The sequence below is a fragment of the Pseudophryne corroboree genome, chromosome 2, assembly GCF_028390025.1.
Source record: "Pseudophryne corroboree isolate aPseCor3 chromosome 2, aPseCor3.hap2, whole genome shotgun sequence".
Taxonomy (NCBI): domain Eukaryota; kingdom Metazoa; phylum Chordata; class Amphibia; order Anura; family Myobatrachidae; genus Pseudophryne; species Pseudophryne corroboree.
Genome location: NC_086445.1, coordinates 189,735,433 through 189,751,043, shown reverse-complemented (window position 1 = coordinate 189,751,043; position 15,611 = coordinate 189,735,433). Strand labels below are relative to the sequence as shown.

The 15,611-nt window shown below is 36.7% G+C and overlaps 2 protein-coding genes across 2 annotated transcripts in view; both read right to left on the bottom strand.

Annotated features, from left to right (window-relative positions):
• Nucleotides 1-498: 498 nt before the first annotated feature.
• On the bottom strand, nucleotides 499-3,342 carry HOXC9 (homeobox C9). Its single transcript, XM_063957063.1, has 2 exons — nucleotides 2,774-3,342; nucleotides 499-1,182 (listed from the first exon to the last, which is right to left on the bottom strand). Exons 1-2 carry the CDS (start codon nucleotides 3,315-3,317, stop codon nucleotides 938-940), a joined length of 789 nt encoding a protein of 262 aa, XP_063813133.1. The 5' UTR covers nucleotides 3,318-3,342; the 3' UTR covers nucleotides 499-937.
• Nucleotides 3,343-13,350: 10,008 nt separating this feature from the next.
• The window catches only part of HOXC10 (homeobox C10), a 6,620-nt gene continuing 4,359 nt past the window's right edge, over nucleotides 13,351-15,611 (bottom strand). Inside the window, 1 exon segment of the mRNA XM_063952162.1 lies at nucleotides 13,351-14,378. Within this exon segment, the coding sequence (XP_063808232.1) occupies nucleotides 14,101-14,378 (278 nt within the window). The 3' untranslated portion in view covers nucleotides 13,351-14,100.

Below are 15,611 nucleotides of genomic sequence, written 5' to 3'. Positions count from 1 at the left end.
CCAAACCTGACATTTCTCTTGACTGAGACTATAAATAATTGTCAACTATTCTAAATTGGAAGTCAGATGCAAATGGCACAAATACAGCTTTACTCTAAAATCATGTTGTCAGGACTGCATTTAGAGCCATTGCTGAAGACTGGACTGCAGGTTTTACTCACACATACCTTATTTTATATTACACTGATTTAAAAAAATAATCGTTTTGCAAGTTTTCAGGGTATGAATTGGCTTTGTGTTTTTAATGGATCTGGTATCTTCAGGAGAACCTAAATAATCGTAAGTACTATTCCTTAGATAATAAGGAAATATATTCTATCTATAGAAGACATATGCATCTTTTTGTTTTTAATTTCCACTACTAAGACTGGATTTCCTTTGGCCCAGTGCGATTTGGAAGATGTTTCATGTAAGCACATCAGACACAAAAGCAAGTATAGTGCACTCTTCTATATTTACATAGAGCTGTTCTACAGGCATAACAGAACAATACTGAACATTTTTTTGTGACAAGAATAAAATACATAAATATATACATCCAAGAGACTTTCAATACTATAACAAAACATACTGGTAATTTCTGATTTGAATTATACAAAATATGCACTCACAAACTTCTTAAAATAAAAATTAACACTGGATAAGTATAAGTTACAAAATAAAATACTAAAAAAAAATATTCAAGTACTTTCTTGTATTTTCTTTTTTGTTGTATTTTTTTATCCTTAAAGACAGAGAAGAGAAACATTTGAACTGCATTTTTAAAAAGCGTGTGCTTTCAAAATGCGTGTGTGTTTATATCTACTCTAAACACAGATCTCCACATTCATAGTCATTAGAAGTTTATTTTATTAGGCAATGCTTGAGCCCATAACAAAATGTTTTCTTCACATATCTGCTATAACGAGGTTATCGATAAGTGTGTGTGTTTTATTCTTCAGGGCTGGTCCTTGTCGCTTTTCTCCTTATTCATTTTCTTCATTTTCATTCTTCTGTTTTGAAACCAAATTTTAACTTGCCGTTCAGTGAGATTTAGCACCCTAGCGACCTCATAACGCCGGTCCCTGGTTAGGTACATATTAAATAAAAACTCCTTTTCGAGTTCCAAAGTCTGATATTTTGTATAAGGACATCTTTTCTTCCTCGTGGAACGAGCATGAATCCAATTTGCCACTGGGTTATCTGGAACGAAAATGAGACAGTAAGGGTTAATATTTATATCTCTATTTTATACCCAAAGTATTGCATATTTCAATGACTGTAAATGGGGGTGGGGTATTAAATAATAATAAAAATAGAAATAGAGTCACATTTTATATCCCATCATCTTACATAAAATAGATGCTTTAGGAGATGTATTCAATTAATGTTATTGGAACAAATGTATAATATGTACCTACTGTATATTGCTTCAACCAATTAATGATGCTAGGCACATGACTAGCAGAAACCAGTGTAAAATAAGAACAAAAATAAACGGTGTTCTCTCAAGGCCATAAAGGGCTCTAACAAGTTATATTTCCTGCATAGATAATTAACCCTTTCTGGCCTAAAATAAATGATGACAACTTTTTTTATTTATTCTATTTCTACATGTTTTTTTCTTAATCATACTATATCTACAGATTAGGCTAGCTGGTGAATAATCAGAACATACATGTAGGACACTTGCTAATGCTGAATGCAACTAGCAGTATATATTTTGTTATTATCATCATTATTATAATGTTTTTATAAACTAGCTTTATCTGAATCTAAAATAACGTGTAATATCTGCCACATTTTACTGTTAGCATTCACTTGACTTCAAATGCCCTCCTGGAGCCTTTAAAATATATCTTTAAGGGAAACAATTTTCAAATAGCAATAAATCCATCACTCTGGGTGCATGCTTATGTGTATGCGCCCTGCTTAATATAATTACATAGCAGGCACTGTATCTGTATCATTTGTAGAAATGTTATAGTAGAGCAGTGCATAATAGTGCTAATAAAATGTGTGACTGCCAGGTGTCCTGCCTTAGTGCCTTGTGCTTTGTTATCGGCACATTGGCGAGAGATCAATGGCACAGGCGTCTATTAAACCTAAGTATGAGACCAGGAAGGTTTAACTTTAAAGATGACACAATTAAGGAAGCAGTGTGTGAATCTGATCTCCTTTGGTCATAACCATAAAACCCACAGCTAAATACGTTTGTTCAAATGACCAATTGTCCCACAGAGCTCAGTGCCTGCAAGGGCATTCCTCCCTTTCCCATTGCCTCCGATGGGACCCTGATATAAAGAAACTGGACTGCAGCATATACAGAAATATGGATGTCATATAACAGGGATGTGGCAATGGCAGATAGCAGAGAGGCAGGTGGTGAGCTTGTGCTAGGTGTATCCTGTCTGCTGAGGTTGCATTAATCCTTGGGACCCATTTTAGCTGCAATGCTGGTCACAATCAGGGATATTAAAGAGACCTGTATGTGTCTGTGTGTAAATCGTGTGCCTGAGCTTTGGCTGGGTGTCACATTGCACATGGGGGAATAAATGGTTTGCACTTAGTGCACCCATGCCTGCCTTAATAGATCCCTTCCTATATCTGTTATTCTCTATCGTATTTCTAAAGCACCCAGGTCGTCCTGTAGGCTGTGTGTGTGTTTTAGGGCAGGGCCCTAGTAAAGAGGTAATTTCATTTTATGGAGGACTTTAGTACATAGTGCTATAATTCCTCCTCTCCTCCCCCCCACCCCTCTCTCCGGTTGTAAACAAGAATGACTCCAACTTACTCGGGTCCAATTCAGACTTGTCCTCTTTGTGTTTGCTGGAGAGTATGCCCTCGGACTCCGGGGAGGGGATAGTGTGCAGGGGTGGCCTGTCTCTGAGGTCGCCGGGGGATCCATACATGTAATCCGGATAGCTGCGGCCATCACCGGGGCCACACTCCCTCCTGCTGGGGAAAGCATCAGGCTTCAGCCCGTAGTGCCTGCTGCTGGCTGCTGCAAACCCTGGGAAAGACACGGTCCCTGAGATGGGCTCCAGCCAAGTGCGCATATATCTGGCATCAGCGCCCAAGTGTGGCTGGTGGTGGCTGTACGGATGGTACACCACTGAGGACTGGGAATGCACAGGACCCCAGGAGGTGGTGAACACTGCAGGCTTCGGGGCAAAGCTGCAGGAAGGAAAATCCCCACAGTCCGGCACTAATCCTGATGGTCTGGCAGTAGCTGGGTGAGCCCCAGTGGTTGGGAACCTGGAAGCCAAGAGGTCTTCACTCTCATGGCTGATTAGAGAGTCCACATAATAGTTGCTGATAGGACCAGACGCAGACATTGTTTCCTCTTCTTTTTACATTCATAAGATTATTGTATGAACTGTATGTGTACTTTTTATCTGCTCATAGAACAATCAGGGCAGGTAATTATTTTTTCAGCCTCTCATGCTTATCATTGGCTCCCACGTCCCACGTGAGTGTATTTACAAAAAAAAAAAATACAGTGTAGATCAATGCGCAACTCCCATTCCCCCCTCTATTACTAATAGGAACTGAGCGGTCTGTTTCTCATAAAACTGATCATATCATGTGCAAATCAAAGGAGGACCTCATTAAGCCCTGATAAATTCCTCGACTTTTTAGGGGTTTTGTGCAGAAACATGGGAAAATGTGAGTGTAAGGAACGTGGGAATGAAGGAAAGGGACTATTTCTTGATGCAATCCATCTCTGTCTCCTCTCTGTAGTGCTGCCAGAATACTAGCATGGATATATAGTACAGTCCAGGACATAGCTTTTCATTAGAAATACATTATGATTTCTGGATTTCGTTTATAATCACTTAGCAAGAATCTGCTTCCTGCTATTTATGCTGAAAACTGGTAGGAAATAAACAGGATTCTCAGTGTATTGCTTTCACTTTTGCTAAGCTGTCTGTATTTTTTTTACTGGCTATGTACTGTGATGTTTATTATAAATACACAATGTACCAGTTGGTATATTTCTTTACAAATCAGCAGGCATTGAAGCCCAGGCAAGTGGAAGCTAGATGAGTTTGAGTTAAGGGGGGAAAAGTACTCAGGGAGACACATTTACACAGAATAAAAGTGTTAAGCTACTCCCATCTTTCAATGGATGTCTGTATTCGTCTGGTAAGCCCTGGATGTTTTTATGTCCTTCAATAAAAAATTTACGAGGCTCATTCGATTGTTCATAAACGCGTCGTTCATTAAACAAAACTGTAAGGTTGGATTTCAACTGTAAAAAAAATAATAAAAAAATGACAAAATAAAAGTTATAGCAAAGTCCCCCATTCATTTAGTGAGGGTTGGAAGACAAACTGCAAAAGATTTTCATGGGAATTATGCACTGAAACAACTTCCAGTGTCACCGATGTCTGCATTTGGTGCTGTCATTAAAAAAGTCTCTTTTATTGTCAGAAGAAATTCCTTCACATTTAACAGGGGGGACTCCGGCAGGAACAGTCATCAAAGCCACACAAGGGTACAAATATCGAGGATGAAATATGGTTGAGACATATCTCTATCTATCTATCTATCTATCTATCTATCTATCTATCTATCTATCTATCTATCTATCTATCCTGATTTATTTCTGCCTACATTATGAGCATAAATGGGCATTTTATTGCTAATAAATCTTTTTTTTTTTTTCCCTCTTAGACTAAAAAAGTTGCTAACAGTAAATAATGCCGGATTGTATACTTTCAATAGTGTTCCGTTGTCTGGATGTGATGTCTCTTTCAAGGCAATACATTCAACCCTATCCATTCTGCACATCCTCAGAATTCAGGGGCAAGTATGCATAGATAATGGCGACTACATTGAAATCTGCAAGATTTACACATCCACAGAGGAAACCCAAACGCGAGACATAAAGAATGGAATAAGCTTAAAGAGCAGCTAAAACAATTGAAGAGACATAATCAAATATATATTTAATGTGCTCCATGTAACTATAGTGTCATTTCAATCCCTACACATACAATATACACTGAAATAGCTGATTCGCTATACAAAAGCTGTTATTAATTCATATCATCCCCACTGTTTTAGACCAAAACACACAGCATCTCCCTACACTCTGTCACAACATGGATTATCTGAGGTTCGTTAACTTGCAGATTTTAGGATAAAATGTTGTAAAGAATATATTATGAGACATTACTCAACCTCGTAACTGCTTAGTAACCTTTATGCCATTTTATTTTTGTGTTTACACCAGGAATTTAAATGATCTCTCAATAATATTTTCTCGCACACCAGAGATGATGTCTAACTATGCAATTTCTAGAAAATATAATCCGAGTTCATTTGATTCTATTTATAAATATTTAGCATGCAACATACAAAAACCTCTGGGCACATACGCAGACATGCTATTCAACCTGACTTAATGATACATACTATACTGCACAAGTTAAAGCAAGCGATTTATTTATGTACACATATAATTGGCACACAGTATTTGAATCCAGAAGCAATGCTTAGCTGTTTATATCTCTCTGCATATTGAGAATAGCACATCCAGACGATAATATAGCAGACAGGCACAATTTAGACTCGCACCATAACAATGTATTTAAACAGAAGCCTCAATTCAAAATGCATCTTGCATCACAGATTCCCAAACAACAGCTGCAAAATACACTTTTGGAAACCTGCTACCGTGATATATTTAGCAGAAATTAATTTTCAAACATAAGTAAGAAAAATGAAAGACATAATCACAATGACACATCCAGCTCAATAATTTAGCCTGCTACCAACTTGATAGCGGACAAAACATAAATAAATTTGATCACATTACCTTAGGTGGTGAGTCTAGATGCCTCTGGACAGTGTCTGCTGTTGAAGAAAATCTTCTTATAACGCCATATTCATTGACTGCTTCTCCTTGTGTTTTGCATATATGCATATCCAATGTCTTGTTCTCTTACAGGCCTCTAATGAGCATATCCAGTTGCCTTTCTCCTGAGTCTGTGCTGGCTGCACAATTCATTTACCCAATACAGGTCTCCACCACAGCAGGAAAACAACTGCACTGGAAATATGAAAACTCCCTTTTACCATGTGGGATCCCCAGCTTTTTATTGCAACTTTCTCTCTTGGTTTATTCATGTTCAAATGCTACTGTCATGTTGGAAATGATGCTCAGTCATTGCTCTCTGTCTTTCCTCTATAAATAACATCCTTGGAAGGTTTTATATATCTCTTTCCTTAGCAAACCTTAGATGTATACAGTAGGGATATTTTCAATGATTCTAGAGAGATGCCTTTAGTAGAGGCCAGTTTAAAAAAAGAACTGCTCAGGGTTTGTAAGGATGGGAGGCAGAGTCATCTTGGAGAGTACAAAAAAAATTACCTAAATAGTCCTGAAGACACAGGCCTGGAGGAACTGAAAGCAAACTCATTGAAGTGAAGGCCTCCTTTTTTCCCTCCCCATTGCAGGTTTTATGAGTTTACACGGGGAAGCTCTGAAAATTGCAGATGGGGTGGGGAGAAAAAAAAGAGTCACCTCAATATAATATCCCATTAATGGGAGCCATAGCACCCTTTGTCCCGGAGATTTCCAAAGGACTGTCAGTGATCTGGTTTATCCATCATGGGCTGTTGGACTGCAGGCAGCAGACACATTCACGCCATACTTGACAGACAGATAAATGCGCTTTCCAAACACCCATTTTGTGGCTTGGCTGTCTCCATGGTATGGTTCAATAAACACCGTCAAGTTCGGTTTAATACATAAACATTTTTTTTCTGTATTTTTTTGGATATAATAGGATATTTAGTGCAATATTTTAAACAAACATATATAGGTGACCAGCAAATTTTAAACCAGTCCGGATGAAGCGTAATCAAGGTAATTAAACAGTTGTTACACGACTTTGTGCAATGTCCTGTCCTTGTGTCGTCTGGGAATATACTATTCCGTCATATATTCATTTATTGCGTTCTTGCTGTGTGTTGCGTGTGTAGAGTCTCCTAATTCATGTTAGTTATGGATACAGTATGACTGATTTTAATATATATATAATTTTTAAAATCAGGCTATGGTTAAGTAAATCTTTAAGTGGTTGCTGCGTCTAGTGTTCTGTAGATTACTAGGTAGCCGAGTCGAGAAAACTCCACGATAGGCAGTTTTAAAGACAGATGGGGAGACAGAGAAAGATGGATGGATAGTATAGATTGATAAATAGAGATAGATAGATAGATAGATAGATAGATAGATAGATAGATAGATAGAAAGATAGATAGATAGATAGATAGATAGATAGATAGATAGATAGATAGATAGATAGATAGATAGATAGATAGATAGATAGATAGATAGACAGATGGACGGACGGACGGACGGACGGACGGACGGACGGATAGACAGACAGACAGACAGACAGACAGACAGACAGACAGATAGATAGATAGATAGATAGATAGATAGATACTGTAGACCTAAATACTGTGCCTACTTTGAATTTGTCCCATAGTGTTATATACATAGTACATGGGATTTAAACCGTTATTTAAAAGAAAGTTAAACAATGTTTCAATTAATACATTTGTAAGTTTAAACACTAGTAATCAGTCACTGGTGTGAATCTGAATAATCTACTTCAAGTATTTTGGATTGCAGTAAGACACACATACTATTTCGCAACCTTAAATACAGACTTAAGTATGAATATTAAGACCTGACACGCGTGACGGAATAATTGTAACGTGGAAACAACAGCAGACTGTGGGACCTTACTGTTTTACAGGAACTTTGCTATTTACTAGTAAATTATCCAGGAAACGGCCTACATCTTCATACACAGGAGCAAACCCCAGTGTGTGAAGTGAATAGCACGTACATGTGAGAAAGTACATTGGCAGATAAGTACAATGAGATGATTGCTGCTAGCCATTTAGCAAACAGAGAATGCCCTGTTTGTGGGGGGTTAGGAAGTACACAAGACACTAAACTATCAAAGGAAAACAGCACAGAAGACTTGGAGATCTTACTGCAGCCATAAAGTTCCTCTACCTGCTCCTGCAATGGATTCAAGTCCCCTAGAGGGAATTTTCATGTGAAATGACTTTGGATTCCAGACTAATTTTAGTGGTGTTGAGACCGGTGTACTAAAAATTCCTAAGTGCAATTACTGCCTAGGACCAATTTACTTAACGGCCCCAAGTTCCCTTTCAAATTTACTTGCACAATTTTTTTCCCTCTGAAGTTAGCCTCAAATTGTTACCTTCCCCCATTCAGCTATGCGAGGACCAGATCGCATTGCTTTGTTTCATACGCTATCACAACAAAGCTGAATGGAAGCCTGCACTTGAATTGTTATTGTACTTATAGCAAGGATGTGATCTAAGGAATTATAGAATCCTTCCCATCCTCACTGATAAGTGACAGTCAAGACTAAGATCTATGATGGCACATCTCAAAGAGCTCAAATCGGTTGCATCAAACAAGGATAACAACTGGCAGACAGTAAACACTGTACTACCAAATGTGAGAATAGAGAAAGTAGGAGAGTTGCTGAGTTCTGCATTACACTATCTTCCGTATAATTCTTACCTATATATGCATGTGCAAAACTAACTACTTAGCTAACTTATATGTATGACCACATAGCTAAAGTATAAGTATGACCACATAGCCTAAGTGTAAGTATGACAACATAGCTTAAGTGTAAGTATGACAACATAGCCTAAGTGTAAGTATGATCACCTAGCCTAAGTGTAAAGTTTTCTCTATACAAATATTCTTATAATCGTGTGAGTTACTTGTAAATACGTAAGTGCAGGTGTTTTTCTGTTTTGAGTGAATGTACCTGGAAGATGAAATAGACTATCTAGAATTTTTATGAGTTCGTGATATTATGTTGTGTGCTGTTTGAAAGATGGAATATCTTATTATATCTATATTCATATGTGGATTTGGGAGCTAGACTGTATTTTGTGCTGTGATGTGTTGTTATGAAATTATGTATAGTGTGTATGTACTGAAACGTATACTTTTCGTGTGTTTGTGTATGTATATACACACATATATATGTGTGTGTGTGTGTGTGTGTGTGTGTGTGTGTGTGTGTGTGTGTGTGTGTGTGTGTGTGTGTGTGTGTGTGTGTTATGTTTATATGTTAATACAAACTATTACACAGTATGTATAACTGCGTGTGTGAGTTTTTGTGGTGGGTATTGTCTGGAACACAGACAGACATACATACCACACGGTGTGAGTGGTGTGTGTGTGTGTGTGTGTGTGTGTGTGTGTGTGTGTGTGTGTGTGTGTGTGTGTGTGTGTGTATAGATTTATAGATACAGATAGATAGATAGATAGATAGATAGATAGATAGATAGAGATAGATAGCTATTGAAAATTACCTATTATGTGTATGTGTCTTGTCCAATGTTTTTTTTATAGAGCTATCTGTACAATGTACTTGTTTTTTTATTTATATGGGTGTTTTTAAGGAATTAACATATTTTTTTATTTTCTTGACAGAATTTCAGGTTAAATAATATTGCATAATGCAAAATACCTATAACACCATTCTATATACAGGATCAAGCTAAGTATAAACTGGGAAGAACTCAAAATGAAGACAATTTATATTCTAAAACACACATGTATGTATAGTAATTATGTAATTATATTCTCCCGTCAAACAAAGCTTTATACACCATGCCTTAGGAGGTACTTTGCAGACTTTAAAGAATGATAATGGCCTTACTTGCAGACTACAGGCCTTGAGACCTTTCACACGTTTCAGGATGACTGTAAAATGAAATACAGACACTCTTAAGGAAAAATGTCAGTGCAATGTATAATAATATTCTTATTGCACAGTTCCAATTGTTGCACTTCGAATCGAAATGCACCCTGAATTTTGAGAAAATGTGGATATATACTTGGACCGTGGATAAACATGGCAGCTTCAGTTTTGCGTCATCAAGTATTGCATAGCAAAATAAAGGACTAATAGGGCGATAATGAAATGCTGAAGAAATCAATCTACATGAAAAATGGTCAAACTGCAAAATGTAACAAGAAGGAACGACAAACCTGCAATTGCGATTATAAGACATTGAATACATGTATTACCTATATGATGCTTCATAGTAAGTTACATGCAGAAATTATTAGACCTGCATATTCTGGATTGTTGAAACATTAATATACTTTTCAGACCTGTGAACATTTAGCAGCCGGGAAATGTACAGTGTAATAATTGTGGTTGTGGATGTATGGTCGGCGAGAGAGAGAGAGAGAGAGAGAGAGAGAGAGAGAGATACGTGTGTGTGTGTGTGTGTGTGTGTGTGTGTGTGTGTGTGTGTGTGTGTATATATGTATAAAGTGTGTGTGTGTGTGTTCTTAAATATTTATGTGCGTGATTATATATAGATAGATAGATAGATAGATAGATAGATAGATAGAGTTTGTATACACACATATCTGTCTATCTATCTATCTATCTATCTATCTATCTATCTATCTATCTATCTATCTATCTTTTATGTATATATAGCGAAATATCAACAAATCTATCTACTTTGGTGTTTTGTTCACTATTAATGGGGAATAACATGTTCACTATTACTTAATCCATCAAAACATTTATTCTACAGCTAATTGATTCTTAATTTTACAATTCTAATTATTTTACTTTTGAAAATGTAGAATACAATGTTTGATTCACCGATATAAATAGAGCTCCACCAAAAACTTACTCTCCTCTCATATATATATATATATATATATACGTATATATATATATATATATATATATATATATATGTGTGCGTGTGTGTGTGTGATATATATATATATATATATGTGTGTGTGTGTGTGTGTGTGTGTGTATAGATATATATATATATATATATATATATATATATATATATATATATATAAAATGAATCTTGATATTGTGTCCTTTCTTTAGTTAGTATATATTATTATATGTATGTGGATATAGGTGTAACGATTAAGAGGGAAAACAATTGAAACTAAATTTCGTTCACATGTTCTACGCGAACAGTTGAATAACTGGACTTTCAGAAGTGAGGCATATATTCATGAATATATTGTTAACAGCTATCTCAAAAATCCCCTCTGATCATATTTGCAATTGCATTACGTTTATGTCTGGAAATAAAATCAGTATATCGAAATGTAGTCATTGCAGTTCACATACTATACGCACAAATACACTTATACTGCGTGTACAATAATGGCCGCACATAACAGGACTGCTGCATTCAACACTATGGCAATTCTAATAGAGGGGCTGGGACACTGATCACCTTCCCAGCTAAGGTGGGCTGAGGGCACAGTGCCATAGATGCCCAAGATTTTCTTCCTTAGAACCCTCTATGTCCTTAAGCATGTCAGCCAAGGCACTAAATGAGCCATTTAACAGCTATTTAAATACGACCCCCTGTTCTCATTGCCAGTAAACATTGCTCTATTTTTAGGGTTCCGGTGTAGAGCCTATAAGTACATTATTTAATTGGGTTTCTGAAGGAAGAGTCCTTTTGTCTGGCCACAATAATTTCAGGAGCCTCCTTCTGCCAATAAACAAAAGCAAGGGGAGCAGATGAGGCTACAGCTGTATGTCTGGGGCTCTGGGAAGCAAGGACTGGCTCCTTCCCCGGTACTGGCATCCTTAGAGGATCTTTCCCTGGCCCCTCGCAGACCCTGCAGGGTGTAACCGGGAATCGATGTTCTTGATGAAGACGAACTGACGTAATTAAGGCAGTTTCTTGTTGCCGCGTTAAAACAGTCCATCCCAACAACATGAAACTACCTAAACCACGGATCAGCTGGGTGAAAAGATGCAACATCCACATTCCCTTGTCAGATAAAAAGAGGAGGGCGCAAAAAAGAAAAAAGAAAACAAAAAAGGAAAAGCATAAATAAAAGGGTAAATAAATGGGTGTAAATGCAGTAACATTCCTACTATGGAGAGACTGTCTGACACACGGGAGCAATGCCTGCAGTCCTCATTCCCTATACCAGTGGCAAAATGCTGTCATATTCATTGCCTATGGCAGCCTGCAGAAAACGCCTCACAGCCATTTACAGATTTTCATCTCTTTCATTTACTAACCCTTAATAAGGAAAAGGGATGTGCTCATTCGCAGCCCCCCACCCCCCTTTTCCCTCCCCATTTCTTAGACATCCAAATCATATTGCAAGGTGGCTCAATCTCATCTTGATATGATACTACTAGCAGGCACATTTCAGCCTTCAGTTTGTCTCTCCCCAAGACAGGATCCACACAAAGTGCATTTAACCTATAATTGCTCGGATGCTTTCAATTCTAGCTCCCTAGTGATAGCTGTAGAGAGCACAGACAAATAGCACTTGGTGTATGGCACAGGAGACGAGACCAGCTCAAATAAACTACATAGAATTCCAGATAGATGTCTTGGAGTCTAATCAATATTGTCCAAAACCAAACAAAACGTGATTACTCTCATTAAGCACAAAAAAACATTGTTGCATTTCAGTCAATACTGTTGAATCCCCCAAATACATTCCACTGGCTCTTTAAATCAGTATTGAAACCATTAAGCACTTATTAATAGACAGCAAAATAAAAATAAACAAAAAAGATGTAATCATAGGAAACACAACCACAAAGGCGCAATTGATCTAGTCTAAGAGACCCACATACTCAGCCTGTGCACCTAACCTACAGTACAGACACTGAGCAGTAACCATGGCGAGGAAATAGAAAACAACAACATTTAACAGCTTATCAGTCAAATAGTGGATAAAAAAACATGCAAGCTTACCTTTCTGACTGCTGGAGATGTCGCCTGATCCATTGCACAGAGACTTTATTCCTTTGTTCGGCTTGTGGTAATGCTTGGCTATTCCTTGGCACATACAGTGGCTGTTTTCTCTTAAAAAGAACACCCAAAGCCATAAGAAGTGTGTATCCAAAGATTGCAGCACAGGCTATGAGTCCCTTCCCTCTTCTGGAGTCACCTTTAAATGCATCTTTTACTGCTGCAGCACATTATATTTGCAGATCATAAAATCCACCTCCAGCGCTTTTAGCAAGACTGTCCTGACATTACTGTTTTATGACCTTGACTTATTGTGGTCACCTGGATAATATTTAAATCAAAGTTATGGTCTCTCACTTATATTAAACCCGCTAAGATAGTCTCCTAAAAGCCTAACAAGAATAAAATAATAAACAAAAACAAATAATCATAATAAAAAATATCAAGTGAAACACTGAAAGATGTCTGTCTGAGAATAGACTATTGAAATGCAGTGCAAGAACAAGTCAAGTAATCTCAGTTCTATGAAATTTATTTTTTTTGTCTCCACATAGGAAAATACATGCAGAAATTACACATACATAGTGTATTTAAATAACAAACACGAGAAATGTATTTTTTTTATGGATTATCAATACTTTTTTTTCCTTTTCTTACTTAAATATGCAGTGGACCAGTTAAAGAAACTGCATAAGATATATATATATATATTTATATATATTTATATATAGAGAATGTCCATAACCTCACTGCAAGTTATCATTTACAAACATTTAAAATTCGGCTTGCTATTCTGGTTTCAGGTACAATATACAGAATACACTGATGGAAGAACGCGGAGTTTTTCTTTTCTCTTAATTTTCTTTTTCTCATTCTTTTCTTAAGACGCATATGTATATTTGAAGCCTCAGAGAATGTAAAAAAAAAGCGGTATTTGCTTGTTTGTTTATGTGTTGTTTTTGTCTTGTGCTGGAAGTAAATAACTTAAAAAATACAATTTCAGTAGCTGGCTCACTGACCATCTTTACATAGAAACAAGGATGCAATATATACGTTCATGCATTATACCGATGCACCTCCCTTTATCTACAAACTGTGGGTATGGAAAATAACAGATGGGCTGTCTAGCCTGACATACTTACTACTTGATTTTAAGCGTTGCAATAATGACCTAGAACATGTACAAGTGTCTTTTCAATTTTTTTCTCTCTCCTATTTTCTCTAGTTGAATATTTGAGGGGTAGAGGGACCTAGGAGCTATTTCGTGACTTCTTAGCGGATTTTTTTTCTGTATTTTTTTCCCCCTTAAGCTCAAGTAAAATTAAAATTTGAAGTCAGTTCTCGGATCCGGTTTTCCCTGTTCATTTTCTTCAGTTTCATCCTGCGGTTTTGAAACCAAATTTTCACTTGTCTGTCTGTTAAGTTGATACTCTTACTAATCTCTAGGCGGCGCTCACGGGTCAAGTACATATTAAATAAGAATTCCTTCTCCAGTTCCAACGTCTGATGCTTAGTATAAGGACACCGTTTCTTCCTTCCGCTCTTAGCTGTCAGCCAATTTCCTGTAGCGTTTTCTGCCTTTATATCCTCTGTTAAAAATAATATTTAAATATAAGTATTCTTTAAAATAGCTGATGCAGATACCTACTATAGTACTATAGGTTGGTGTGACAATATAAAGACTAGCTAGCAATACCTGGTCTCATAAACACTATGCACTAAAGATGTGTACAGCAGCAATACCCTAGCCCTACTACCCTACAGTCCTCAATCCGTGCAGGAAGATTGCAGCGGTGAGATCAGACTTGACAATTTGGCAGACAGTATACTGTTTGCAGATATCTTACTTACTGCCTTGCTCTGTAGCCATGCCTGCATATCACACTTGTCACAAGGGATATTGCCATATAACTAGGCACAGATTTGATCAAAAAAGTTGTAGCCTTTAAACATCAAGGAGCAAGCCAAACTATATAGCAGATAACACATAAATAAATAATAAATAAAGCTTTCACAATTCAAATCGATCACATCTGCACATATTGTAGGTGTGTTTTATTAGCTATACCTACACTCATGCATCTATGAAATGTGGGTGCGTGCCTGGAAACACACATATGTGATTATAAAGTGCGCGCTTGCACATGCACAACTGTGCTCAAGGAATGCTCACGTGTGTAGTAATTTCCTGGAAATCGTTTCTTTAGTTATACAGCATTCCAAATAATAAAGTTCTAAAGTTATTCCTGTTGTCGCTGTTTTTTTTCTCTCTCTCTCAGGACAATTGTATTAAAAATGCTTAGACACCACACACACACGTACATCTATCTATCTATCTATCTATCTATCTATCTATCTATCTATCTATCTATCTATCTATCTATCTATCTATCCATCTATGAGTGGTACATACTGAAACATATTTAGCTTACTGTATAATACAAATATATTGCTCATAGTGATAAGCTGTATATCTAATATTGTTCCTGTTGCTATCTATCTATCTATCTATCTATCTATCTATCTATCTATCTATCTATCTATCTATCTATCTATCTTTCTATCTATGAGGTGTACACATAGAAACAAGTTTAGCCTACTGTATAATGTAAATATATATGGCACATATTGATAAGCTGTATATATAATATTGTTCCTGTTGCTATCTATCTATCTATCTATCTATCTATCTATCTATCTATCTATCTATCTATCTTTCTTTCTTTCTTTCTTTCTTTCTTTCTTTCTTTCTATGAGGTGTACACATGGAAACATATTTAGCTTGCTGTATAATACAAATATTTTGCACAAAAGGATAAGCT